This window comes from Hyalella azteca, unplaced genomic scaffold (assembly GCF_000764305.2).
Source record: "Hyalella azteca isolate HAZT.00-mixed unplaced genomic scaffold, Hazt_2.0.2 contig15353, whole genome shotgun sequence".
NCBI lineage: Eukaryota > Metazoa > Arthropoda > Malacostraca > Amphipoda > Hyalellidae > Hyalella > Hyalella azteca.
The window spans coordinates 214,636-227,995 of record NW_025945209.1 but is presented as its reverse complement, the minus strand read 5'-3'; the positions used below and the strand labels follow the sequence as shown (position 1 = coordinate 227,995).

Sequence of the window (13,360 nt, the reverse complement as noted above, 5' to 3'; positions counted from 1 at the left end):
ACTCACTGCTGTGAGTACTGAGTTGTATTTTTATTAACTTTAAAGGCCACAAATTCTTGTTTAGACGTCATTATGATTCTATTGAATTATTGTGAATTTATCCACGAATGAAATTTTTATTAGTTAATTCTCATAAAATAAAAGTTTATGTTGTTGTGACATCATCTTGATAAATTCACCTTTATCGGCTCCTATGCTTTCTTCGATTATCTTCAAACTGGCATTCAACTGGCTGCTAAATGCATTTAATACTCCATTATTAAATACAAGAAGTTATCCAAGGTATCCTCCTGTCTTATGTCATCCTCTTTATTTCCTAAGCTCATTTACCAGCCTCTGATGTTTGTCACCAAATTTCCTATCAATTTCCCTGTTATTTTCCTACCAATTTAAAGATCAGAAATTCAGTATTTTTTGTTGAATTAAGCTGGTTACATTCATGCAGCCAATGATCCTGAGGGGTCACTGCCCCACAAGAGGCGCCCTGAAGGGCACCCACCCTCGGGCGAACGAGCACTCGGAGGAATGAGCGAAACTTTGTCTTTAAATTGACAGACATTCTGATTTGTGTTGCTCATTCTGACACAGTTTGGTCAGGCAAAAAGAGCGTATCAGTGCTACGTGAAGTAAATATTTCATTATTTAGACAACATATCCCAGTGAGGGCTCCGTGTCCGAGATAGGGTGGGACGGAGATGAGGAACGAATAAAGACGAACAGAGTGAATGCATAAATAAATACAATTAATAAAGTAGCAGCGAACAGTGAAAATTACAAAAGAAATGTAGAGTGTTACAGAGGGAAACAAAATTGTGTACTTTGAAGCTAAGGAGGACAAATGAAAGATAATAAACGATAATTGATGAATGTGTTACAAAGTTATGTTGTGGCACGGAAATGACCGTAATAACGAGATATAAAGAAAGTAAAGAGTGTAAAATATGTCGATATAGAAGAATCGTATAAGGAAAATCGATAAGCGATTGACGATCTAGAAGATGATAATTTACACGGTCAACGTCGTGCAGGCTACAAAAAAGGCGCATTTTTGGAAAAGAAAAATTAAAAAATAAAATATACCAAAAATAAGCAGCGTGAATAATACTATCGACCTGTGTATGTGTATTCCACAGTAATTGTGAAATCGTGCAGTAAAGCACAAATTCGACATATAAAACGTAATGGAATATTGACAAATAAAAAAATAAAGACCAAAAAACGACAAACAATGATCCTGGTTGATGTTTCTAAAACAAATCGATCGCCTTTGGTCGGCCATCTCTTTGCCGTCGGATTTTGTCTTAAAAGATCTCAACTCCATGACGATCACCAGTTTCATGACTTATACATGCAAGAAAAAACATGAACCATAGCATAGAATTTCACCTCTTCTAAAACTGGTTTCCTGTTCATTTGAGGTCGGGCGAACTGTTAACTCCAGGTTTTGTGCTAAATTGGCTGGGCTTGTGCATTAAATATGTCAGTGTAAAAAATTCACTTCAAAATATGCTGTTGATTTAGGTCTGATCCGACTTTCGTTCCGGCCAAACAAGGATTTTGTTTTCACCATTTTTTGAACAGTTTTCTAAATGTTTACCGGGTTTGTCCTTTATTAATTCGTTTATTCGTGTGGTGCGTTGCTTGAAAAAATTGTATTATTCTTGTTGCCCTCATACATCGTGGAAGTGAAGTGCTATTTCGAATCTTAACAATTTTAATAACATTGAGCAATTAAATAACTTCAGTCTCGGATGTCAATGTGTATAACCATACCGTTTTAGCTTTGCTTCATTGTTTTTAAATGTTATTAAACATATTGCGTTAAATTCACTTTACCAGTAATTGCGTGACAAATGCTATATACTGTAAAGCGTTATGAAGAGCCTGTTTGCAGGCGGTTCCCGGAGTGCATTTGACTCGGATGTGCTCAGTCAGTTGCTACAAAGGTGTCATCACTTTAGAACATGCGTACAATTTCAATATCACTTAAAACTATATTCTTATTTAATATTCTATAAAGAAATTATAAATAATCTGGATGCACTGCCCCACCCATGCACCACCTGCATTCAAGTCGAGTATTTCTAAGGTTTTTGCCAGGCTATGGGTGCATTGGATATGAGGTCGTAGCAAGTATCAGGTTTGTCGCTATAAAAGACCTCCGCTCCGCTGCCGGCGCACCATAACTGCACTGCGACCTGCAGAGGTTACTTGTCATCCAATTCAGGTGAGAGCAGACGCTAGATTTAGGAAATTTTGCTCGTCTTAAATGTATGCGGTATGGGCATTCATCCAGGACAGTTTCCTGTGAATAACACAGTTTCCTATTGGAAATTTTCACTCTAAGGTTTGACTGCTTTACGTTGGAGGTACTACCTTCTTTTCTATAATATTGAATAGTATGAAATATTTAACAAGAAATAATTCATGAACATATAGAAAAATAATGCAGCGGTAAAGATGCTGATTTTAAGATTGATGATAGCCGTAACTTTTGAAATTTTTCGACAATTTTCATTTTACTGTACTCGTGATGAAAAGCTCCAATCATCTCAGTTCTAATCATGAAAATTTCATGATTAGAACTGTGATTATGTTTGGGGAATTTTTTCTTTTAGTGTAATTTTTATAGTTACAAATTAATTTTTTTTAATTCATCGTAAGAAATACGTGGCTCTGGACATCGGTCATCGTTTGGCAACATCCAAACTTTTCGCCATTAGAAATGCAAAAATTGCCCAAGAAATATGAACCCACAGATATTTTAGTAGAAAATATCGTTCAGGATATTAGCAAATTATATGAACACATTTATTAAATTGATAATTGGAATCATTTCTTCCTACGCCATTAATTTATTATGGCCAACGTTTACACATCCCTCGTGCCGCTATTTCCTTTTAACGTAATTACTTGATATCTGATTCCACTTTCTTCAACACTTCTCTTTAACTTCATTTCTTGTTTGTCTGTTTGTCTGTCTGTCTGCTACAAATTTTGTAATCGAAATTTAATACACTTCTATTTATCCTATCGATCTGAAATTTCGCACACTTTCGTAAAGTTGGGGAAAATGCATGAATCAAATGACAAAATAAATAATTTTAGGAATACATATTTTTAATATTAAAAATTTAAAAAATAATAATTTTGTCAGCTACCTACAAATCTTATAATTGATATTTGACACACTTTTACCTGTCCAATTGATCTGAAAATTTGCACACGTGTGTGAAGTCGGAGGCAATGAATGAATCAATTGACAGAATAAAAAATTTTGAAAACATTTTTTTATATATAAAAAATTGAAAATTTAATTTTTCTATTATTCGATAATAAAATGAGAAATTCCTTTGTACATCTTTAACATTGGAGACAATTGATTCTTTTAAGTTTTGTCTTTGAAAAGTAATTTTTGTACGTATATTATTTTATTGTCTCTTCCTTAACTGCACATGGTTTATATTAAACTCTTTGAAAATATTGCTGAATTCAACGTAACACGTGCTGAAAATATTGCTGAATTCAGCGTTCGTAATCCTCATTATTTTCTCTGGCAGAATGAAGGCTACTTTGCTGCTTGTGGCAGCCGTTGGCTTGGCTGTTCCAATCAGGTCATTTGAAGTCAAAGTCGTCGGCGATGAAAATCAAGGAATTTTCACGAAAATAATTAAGGACGACCCAGGATCAACGAGCAACGTCGCACCGTATAGTTCAGATGCAGAACCAACTTTCTACGACGCGCAGGGCAGACAGTCTAACCGGAGACTTCAAACGCAGAGTGGTAGTTACCTAGAACAACCAAATCGATACCAGAACCAATTTAGCTCCGGAAATCAATTCAATTTTGGCAAAAATAATTTCCAGCCTCAAGGCAATCGACTTACTTCCGGGTTCTCTTCTCACCAAGTCAAGTATGACAATTTTGGAAACCCCATCAGACATCAATTTGGCACTCAAAACCAATTCACTCAACCTTCCGGTGGTAGATTCTCAGGGAATCAATTCACAACAGCTCAACAGCAAAACGCACAGTTTGGAAATACTTTTAAACAAAATCAGATAGCTTCTGGACTCCTAAGTGGCCAACCATTTGGTAACACCTTCAGTCCTACCAACCAGCAGTTTAGTTTCCCTCAAAATCAAGCCGCAGGTGTTCAGGGCTCCACCCCATTCGTAGGTCAGCAGGCAGCCATTCTTTCTGCTCAGCAGCATGCGTTGTCTGGAAGTCGTTTCCAACATCAACATACGGGACTCTCTGCTCAGACAGGAGCTGGTAGCTCGTTCGCGCAGCTGCCCTCAGGCCAGTTCGGGCAATCGCAACCATCAAGTCAATTCGCTGGGCCCACTACCAGCCAATTTGCTCAGCCAAGCCAATTTGGTCAACCAAGCCAATTTGGTCAACCGAGCCCATTTGCTCAACCGAACCAATTTGCTCAACCAAGCCAATTTGCTCAACCGAGTCAATTTGCTCAACCGAGCCAATTTGCACAGCAAAGCCAATTTGCTCAGCCATTTGGACAGCAACAACCTAGTCAATTCGGAAGCACACTAACTGGCCAGAACGCGCAGTCAAACCAATTTCCCCGAACATTCAGTCCATTCGGTCAACAAGCATCAAACCAATTGAGCCAAGCCCCGTTTAGAGCCCAAAACTCTAGCCCAATACGTCAGGTCAACCAATTCAATCAAAGAGACAATCCGTTTGGAAACCAGCCTCTTGGACTCCAGCCGGGGTCTCCTTCTTTCGGCAACCAGTTCAGCCAACAAGCAAATTTCCAGAGCTCGGGAGTCCCTCTAGCAGGAAGCAGCATCGCTGGTCAGCAACAGGCTGCGCCCTTTGGAAGCGTTCAGCAGCCGAATAATTTTGCGGGATGAAGCCGTCCTTAATTACTCTCCGTTAATCACTTAGAATTAAGCATTAATTACTTTCCAAAGCGGAAGAATGTCATCATAAAATTCGGGCTGTAAAAGACTGCGTAGAATTGATCAAAAGTGGGTTACCCTCAAGAAAACTAATCATAAACCTTTGTACCATTTATATTTTCCTGCAATTCTATTTAATTTACTCACTTGAGAATATAAAAGTTTGTTCATAAATTTTAGAGTATAAAATCGCGCTCAACATCAAAAACACTGAGCTCGACAAAGTAGAAAGGAGCGTTATAATTTTCGACTTGTATACTATTGATCAAAATGAATTTATTACCTAATAATAACCTATTTATTTATTTGTAAGGAGAGATCAAAGTGTAAGGTTCAACTGTAATAAAATATTCGGGTTTTTAGAACCGATTTACAGCTTTTAGATCAACACTAGAAAAATCAAGTAATTATTTTCCAGCCCAACAACTTATTAGAACTTAACTCATCATCAATACGGAACAGAACCAATATATACACGAAAATGATCTAAAAAAAGATCAACACAAAATTCAAGACCAACCCATAGACGATGTCGTGATCGAAGTAAAGTAAACATGAACAAATTTCATAATTATAAAAGTAGATTGGTTGGAAACGAATTTCTGTTGTGGTTGTGAGAAAAATAAAATATTAAGCCACCCATTAAAGTACAATAAAAGCAGAATCTGTTGGTATATTTTATTATTTTAAACCCCTGCTGGATGTCAACGCTGTGTTAGTTCCAAGCATTTGATCAACACCTGGAGAATTAAACTGCGCGAAATTACACACTTGCATGAAAGCGGGATTCATAGCTAAGAAAGTACTTGTTAAAAAATATAACTCAGTACTCACTGCAGTGAGTGACAAAGAGTGCATTTTCTCGTCGACGAAAACTTGAGGTCACGGACAGACGGACGGACAGACAGACAGATAGACGGACATGGCGAGCACAATAGTGCATTTATTTCATAAATGAGAAAATGTGCTAAAAATTTGAGTTTTATTTTTACAAGCCGGATGGCCGAGTTCTGCCAAATATATTTACTTAGACAAATATTTTACTTAGACAAATGCGCAAGCTTGGTGTCTGTATACAAAAAGAAGTCCATAAATATTCGAATATTTAAAAAATACGGAATATGGTTAGGTTAGGTTAGGTTAAAATAAAGCTATATAATACTAAATTTTATTGAGAAAACATGTAGATGACGCTATTCTTATTCCGAAATCACATTAATAAAACCATGATTTTGAGTGCGGCTTCAAAGGTCATGGTTCAATGGCCCTGGTCAGCTCAGCGCAACCGCCTCCAGCAACGTCCGCAAATTCCGGTTTCTTAGATTTATTTTCTCGAGCAAAACTCGGATTTTAATGCGGTTAAGTTGGGGTGTGGATTTGAATGGACAGCTTCAATATAAAGTAAGACATATCAGGTAGCGACTCTTAAACTGCACTTTATATGAATAATAATTGAGGTTGAGTGAAGCGCAAAGAAAATAGCGATCAAATCCTTTAAAACAGCATTTTTTGTTTATTTTTATTTAAAGTGGCACTTTTATTATTTAATACCATTAAGTAAAATCTAAAGGCTTTATCAATAAATGTAGCGGTAGCGCTGCAGCGGCAAAACTTCGTATCGCTACTTAAATATGTAGCGGGCGCTACCGCTGCCGCTACATTGCCTTAAATGTAGCGCCGCTACCGCTACTGAAAATGTAGCGGCCGCTGGTAGCGGTCGCTACATGTAGCGCGCTACTGCCCACCTCTGAATATCGCGAAATGTGTGCCTTTAAAAAGTTTATGTTTGTGGGTTCAGGTTGAATGGTCTCATCGCTAGTAGTTTGAATGTATATTTTGGGAGAACGCAGCCGTGCACCACCAATTTTGTGCATCAATCACCCTGAATGGAACACCTCAGTGCATGGTAATGCCTATTAATGTCGTCCCCAATTTTTCCTTTGTTTCACCTCCATCTCATCGTCTTCTTATTTATTTCTCACTAATCCTCCACATATGCTGGAAATTTTGCTGCTCCCGGAAGAACGTAGGAGCAGGCCATGTAAATTATTTTCATGATTAACTTCCGTTTCAGTATGTTTGAAAAACTTTAAACCATGGAAAACTAAACATGCTAATCCCATGGACGTATTTACGAACAATTTTAAAACGTTGCTTCCACGTTTTCTCATATTTTAATATTTATTGAGTTGTACCTTTCCGCCCCTCGTTGCATGTTCAGTTTCTGAATTTGATCTTGCCCTCATTTCTTACTAGTTAAGCCTGCTTTTCTGTCATCCCGGACACTTCCCTTCACCCCACTCCACTGGCGTCTAATTTGGGAGTGGCCAAGGAAGTACGAGTCACCGGAACGAAAAGTTCAATGCTCGGAGCCACAATATGACCAGTGTTATACGATGGCATTGTCTCCGGTGCTTTGCATTTTGTTTGATAAGTATTGCGCTCGAGCATTGACCTGTGTTACACAGCTATTGTATCCGAGGTCTGGCTCGTTTCATGAACATTGTACCAGAGGTCTGGCTAGTTTCATAAATACTGTACCCGAGCTCTGACTCAATTTATAAATAATGTACCCAAACTTAGATTTTTTTCGATAGGAGCAAACAAGAAAACAATTTCCGTTACCACCCAATACTTATAATTCATACTATTTGAAACGTAAATAGATTAATATGCCTAGAGCTACAATTATATGTATACTTCAAATCAATTCATACCTAAATAGGATAGTTACGTGTAAAAAAATTTTAAATCAACCAATAGCCAATAAAGATATTACAAGAATAGGTATCATTTTAATTAATTATGATAACTTTTTTTACATTGTGAACGACGCGGTCGCGGCAATAAGAAGTAAATTGAAGTTAGAATGAATAAATTGAATGTATCATATAGAAAATTTCAAAAGATACAGAGAGTAATGCAGTGATCCAAATCATTACAAGACAAAGGAAAGTAATTCATACTTCCCAGATGGTAGACTTTTCACCTTCTTGCGAATAATTATTCCAACTGTCACTTGGGCGTAAATGAATGAAATAACATATGTTAAATACGGCCAAAAATTTCTTATTAAACGGAAATATTTTTTTCTTCATCTTTAAAATTCCTTCCTACATGGAAACATTTTTTAAGAAGGATTGTTAGAACGAAGGAATAGTTGAGCATTTGATTCGAGAATTTCACATTTAAAAGTAGGATGTTTTTCATTCGAACCCAAGTTTACAATTTTACTTGCGGTCGTACCATATCCTGCGGTACTTCCAACGCAGGAAACCAAAATGCTAACGCATGACAGGAAATGTGTGAGTTGAAGAACACAAGTATGAGTAAGAAGGAATATAAATGTTTCTCTTAACATTACATTACTTTTACTGTGCACAAGGCACTGCATACACATCGCCGGTACTATTCACACTATGTCGTCTTTATTTTTCTTACTACATCTCCTGTATTGCACACGCTACTTCGCCTTTACTGTGCTCACTACATTGCCTTTTCAGCGCATACCCACCGCATCGTCTTTACAGAGAAAATGTTGCAACATAAGTAACCTAGGTACATTTCATTGCTTATCTACCCAGTTTTGAATATTTAATTTTTAATGAAAATGTTAAATTTAAATCTGACATCATTCTTGATTGAAAACCTGTAATGGATATAACCAAAAAGTTTTCAGGGTGAGGGGATGAAACCTTTAAATTTTATCTTACACATTGATACGCTGGTACACTCAAAACCCAAAGATTTTAGTTATGTATAAATGCTGATGGTCAAGACAGTGCCACCAGATGGACAAGACGGTGCGGTTTGACGGTCAATTCTCTCTTTATTCTTGTCCTAATTTTTTAGCAAACTTGGATTTGGGAGGAGAAAATCCTGCCGAGCCAGAGCCTGATCCTGCAGCTCCAAATCCACTATTTGAATTTGGTCCTGATTGGTCGAAGCCGAATCCAGGTTGGTCTCCAAACCCTCCACTGGTCTGACCTCCAAATCCGGCCGAGGATTGTCCGCCGCCAAAGCCAGAAGTCTGTCCGTCAAATCCACTACTTGGTAACTGCCCTCCTGCAGGCGCTCCACTAAATCCACTTCCTCCAGCAGGTGGTCCACCAAATCCACTTCCTCCAGCAGGTGGTCCACCAAATCCACTTCCTCCTGCAGGTGGTCCACCAAATCCACTTCCCAATGCAGACTGTCCACCAAATCCAGGTTGCTGGTTGTGGTTGGGAGCGTCAGGCAACCTCCCTGTGGCGGTTGAGTAAACATTTGAACCTGCAAGGAAACCTCCTAAGTTGTTGATGTTGGGAACCCCAACTTTGTAAACCAACGCTACCTCTTCCGAAGAATAGTCATGTAAATTATTAAACCGATTTTTGACGACATCGTCCAAATCATCAAGGTGATCATCATCGTAAAGCTCATCCGAATCGTCGGCGATGACGTAGGCTTGGGTGACAGCCCCCCTAGTGAACGCGTCGGAGGTGCGGACCATCATGGCGCACAACAGCCACGCCAACGCAACTCTGCAAATTTATTAGAAGAAATTAGAATTAGAAATTCAATTGGAAAAATTTTGCGTTAGGGAGGTGATCATCGGAGGAGGCTAACTTGATTATTGGTTTTGTGTGGCGCGGTGGAGTTGCACCGATGATGGGGTGGATTCAATTAGGATTATATTGAACTGCAGGAAAGTTAATTTTTTACGATGTGCGTGTCGAAGAAAATTAAATATCTAATTACACTTGAAAAATTTCGCACTTGTTATTATAACCAAATATTTTATTAATATGGATGTGTCATTTGATGATAATCGGAGCTTCCATTCATTAATAGAATCTACGTAAATACGAGCAAAGTTAAGTCAAATGCGGTTGATAAGCGGAATATGACAGGGTTGGGAGGGTTGGGTAAAAGAAAGTCAAATACCTTTGAAGGGTCTACTGAAAAAAAATAAATTACGATAAAAGTTGATGCGTCCATTTTTCAATGAGACTTGCGGAGAATAAATGATCGCTTGAACGTTATCCGAAATGGGAAAATAGATTGACCGATAATTAATAAATTTCTTGGTAAATAGGAATAACTCACATTTAGCTTCATTTGAGTAAAGTAGAAACCCAGACAGCAGATTGAATGAAATAAGAACTTCAAATTCTGATTAACTTTATTGCCTTGTGAGGAAGAGATAGAATTTAACATCTCTAGCAAAGTTATCAAGATGATTAATCCTACAACAATTGGTACGAGACGCAAAATTTGAAAGGGCAAAACCCCAGTAATATTAAGTTCGTGTTTCTCGAAATATTAAATTCAGAGTGCAATCAAGTAGATGAAAATTAATTAAAGTCATTCGTTATCTTCCCTTACCTGGCCATCTTGAAAGTTTGTGCTTCTCTTCCCTTTTATTTGAAATTCCTTAGTAATTGTACTTTTTTTATCGTCTATTGTTCTCTTCTCGTTCTTCTCGATGTTGCGAATTTTTTTGTTGCGTAATGCCCGTATGTGGGCAGAGCGTCCCCTCGTAATAATCGTCAATGTTCGATGCGCCCTTTTTCATAAACTTTTATCTTAGTTCTTCTTAGCGAAACAAATTTTCGTTTGTTGCTTTTTCACTGCACCGGTGTTTTTTTTAATATTTTTACTTCATAATATTTTTGTCTTAAGATCCTTCTAAGGGTAAAAAGTCCCTCGAATTTTTCGCTGAATCTTTGTCTTCTTGCCTCTTCTCTCCGATTTTACGAATGTCTAGCAGATTTTGAAATTCCTGCGATGAGTTTTCGTACAGAGCGAAGAACGATGTTTTTCCTTGGACTTGCGACGCTGGAGTGACCCTGAACTTGACAATCTCGGCCTTTATATCAGCTAGCATCGGTCCGTGACTTGATGAGTCATGCTACTGGGGATTCTTCAGTAGCCGGACTCTTTTATAAACGAATAAATTAACTCGGAAGGAATAGAATTACGTTTCTTTTGAAACAAATCCGTATCTTTAGGAAACAATATAAAGGGGTCAGAGGACATTACCATCTCGCCTTTATATAAGTTAGGACTCTTTTATAAACGAATAAATTAACTCGGAAGGAATAGAATTAGGCTTGTTTTGAAACGAATCCTTATCTTTAGAAAACAATATAAAGGGGTCAGAGGACATTACCATCTTGCCTTTATAAAAGTTAATGACAATGTTCACTGCACAAAATTGTTTTTATAGAATTATTTAATGTTTTGTTGTGAAAAACTGGATCATGATTATTTTAACAAACCTTCAGAGAATATTAGCAAAAATATATAAATAAATTTTACTGACGAAATTATCATTTTAACGATATCCTATACGGAATGCTTTTACAATTTAAAAATAGAAAATATTTGCTTATTGTTGTAGTCACTATTGAATAAATTTTGCTGCCATTATAAATTACTAAATTTCGGATCAATTTCTTTTGCCGCCGCCATTTCTATCTCCACGTCGGCGGTCATATATAATTTCGTTGGTTTTATACAAAACCGGACTCGTAAGTCCGGTTTTGCAATCAGTCGACACGCATCAATGCCGCGCTGAATTGTCATCAAATAATTACCAATTTATTCATTTATTTGCTGTCCTTACAACCTTGAGTGACATCGCAATCCATTGCCTTTTTTAGAGGATAATGAATTAACTTTTAATTAATTTAACTATGTTGCATCAGCGTCGGAAATATCCTCAGCAAACAGATGTTGAACTGCTTGGCCGTACAGCTGTTGTAGAGTGAAACTACGAGATAGGTACGATTTATTCACACAATACGTGTACGTTACGTGATTCTTTCTCGTGTACGTTAAGTGATTCAGTCACACCATACGTGTACGTTATATGATATTGTCACACAATATGTGTACGTTCAGTGATTCTGCTGTACAATACGTGCACGCTACCTGATTCAGCCGAGAAATACGTGTAGGTTGCTGGGTCTATCACGCAATACGGGTAATTTACGTGATTCTACCACGCAATTAATAAAATAAATACTCATGACATATATTTCCCCAGCTGTATTCCGGGGATTTCTAACAATATCATTACATTATCAGCGTCTCTTTCAGAATAATTTTCAATTTTATTCGAACAAATTTTTATAATGTCTTAATGTAACATTAATTATTAATTTATTTACTTTGAGTTCTGAAATTTTCATTTCTATGGTATGATTCAAGTTTTCTTGTCGAATAAGAAATGTCTTTCTTGAACTTACTAACTTTTAATGTTTCGACTGAAAACTTAAATTATATTTTTTGGTGGGCGTATTTTTAAAAACCTTCAGTAATTGGCTGACGGAGTCATGAACATGTAACTATTTTTTATATAGTACGGCCATCGGTATCCAGGAGCTGCAATCAAGCAACAACGACGAAGATTCCAAGTGACGAGGAAACAAGAACAACAAAAATCGGACAAGAAAAAAGTCCGCAAAATCCTCGTACCATGACGAACGCGGATCACCTTCAAAAGACCTCTAGCTTTGTTGCTAAATATCTACAGTAAATCCGAAGGAAGTCCGGCAGGTTTTTTCTTATAAAGTATAGTCGTAAAAATAGACTCTATTTGTTTCAAGACTCCTTGTGCTTGTTGAGAGCTGGAACTGCAGGCAATTATCTTAATAGTGGCAATGATTTTCTTAAATTAACTTAACGGAAGATGAAGAAGATTTCAATCAAAAATTAAAAGTAAATTACAATGATCTAGTTAAGAAAAGTTGAACTGAATAGGTTTTGCTATGGTTGGCTGAACCTAATTTTCATTACAATAATGAATCTAATTTTGATTACGGAAAATGAGTCTAATTTTGATTGTAGAAAGTGAATCTAAATTTAGTTACAGAAACTGAACACAATTTTGGTAACATAAGCTGAAACCAATTTCGATTGCGGTAATGAATCTTATTTTGATTGCGAAAATAAAATCTAATTTCGATTACTGAAACTGAATATGAATCCTATTTTTATTACCGAAACTGTATCTAATTTGAAAACAGATACTGAATCAAATTTTGGTCGCAGAAACTGAATCTAAGTTTGAATGTAGAAACTGAATCTAATATTTACCATAGTAATTAATCTACTTTTTATTAAAGAAACTAAAAATAATTCTAATTATATAAGCTGTATCTAATTTCGATTGCGTGTACTGAATTTTTTAGCGGCAACGTTAACTTGATCTAACGCAAAGCTAAAAAGTTTAAGTAGAATCAATGAATATGAGGTTTACTAAGCGATATCTTCAATAGACACCACATGCAATTCTATAAATTTAATTCAATTCGGGAAGCTTACACTGGATGAAATTGAAATTTTCGAAGATTTAATCACAATAGAAAACACCGAACAATCAATATTCTACAATATTATACAGTCGATATAAAAGATGATGTTTAAATGCGGTATTTTATTAATA

The 13,360-nt window shown here is 36.6% G+C and overlaps 2 protein-coding genes across 2 annotated transcripts; one reads left to right on the top strand and one right to left on the bottom strand.

Annotated features, from left to right (window-relative positions):
* The first annotated feature begins 2,151 nt into the window (after nucleotides 1-2,151).
* Nucleotides 2,152-5,596, top strand: LOC108674458 (nuclear pore complex protein Nup98-Nup96). The gene is made up of 2 exons (XM_018162407.2): nucleotides 2,152-2,227; nucleotides 3,561-5,596. The coding sequence occupies exon 2, from the start codon at nucleotides 3,562-3,564 to the stop codon at nucleotides 4,876-4,878; it is 1,317 nt and encodes a 438-aa protein (XP_018017896.1). The 5' UTR covers nucleotides 2,152-2,227; nucleotide 3,561; the 3' UTR covers nucleotides 4,879-5,596.
* A 2,414-nt stretch (nucleotides 5,597-8,010) lies between these two features.
* On the bottom strand, nucleotides 8,011-10,746 carry LOC108674461 (ATP-dependent RNA helicase glh-1). Its single transcript, XM_018162411.2, has 2 exons — nucleotides 10,294-10,746; nucleotides 8,011-9,449 (listed from the first exon to the last, which is right to left on the bottom strand). Exons 1-2 carry the CDS (start codon nucleotides 10,299-10,301, stop codon nucleotides 8,756-8,758), a joined length of 702 nt encoding a protein of 233 aa, XP_018017900.1. The 5' UTR covers nucleotides 10,302-10,746; the 3' UTR covers nucleotides 8,011-8,755.
* Nucleotides 10,747-13,360: the final 2,614 nt, after the last annotated feature.

Excerpts from the sequence above, each read along its gene's own strand:
- LOC108674458 (XM_018162407.2), top strand. The coding sequence starts at position 3,562 with ATGAAGGCTACTTTGCTGCTTGTGGCAGCCGTTGGCTTGGCTGTTCCA.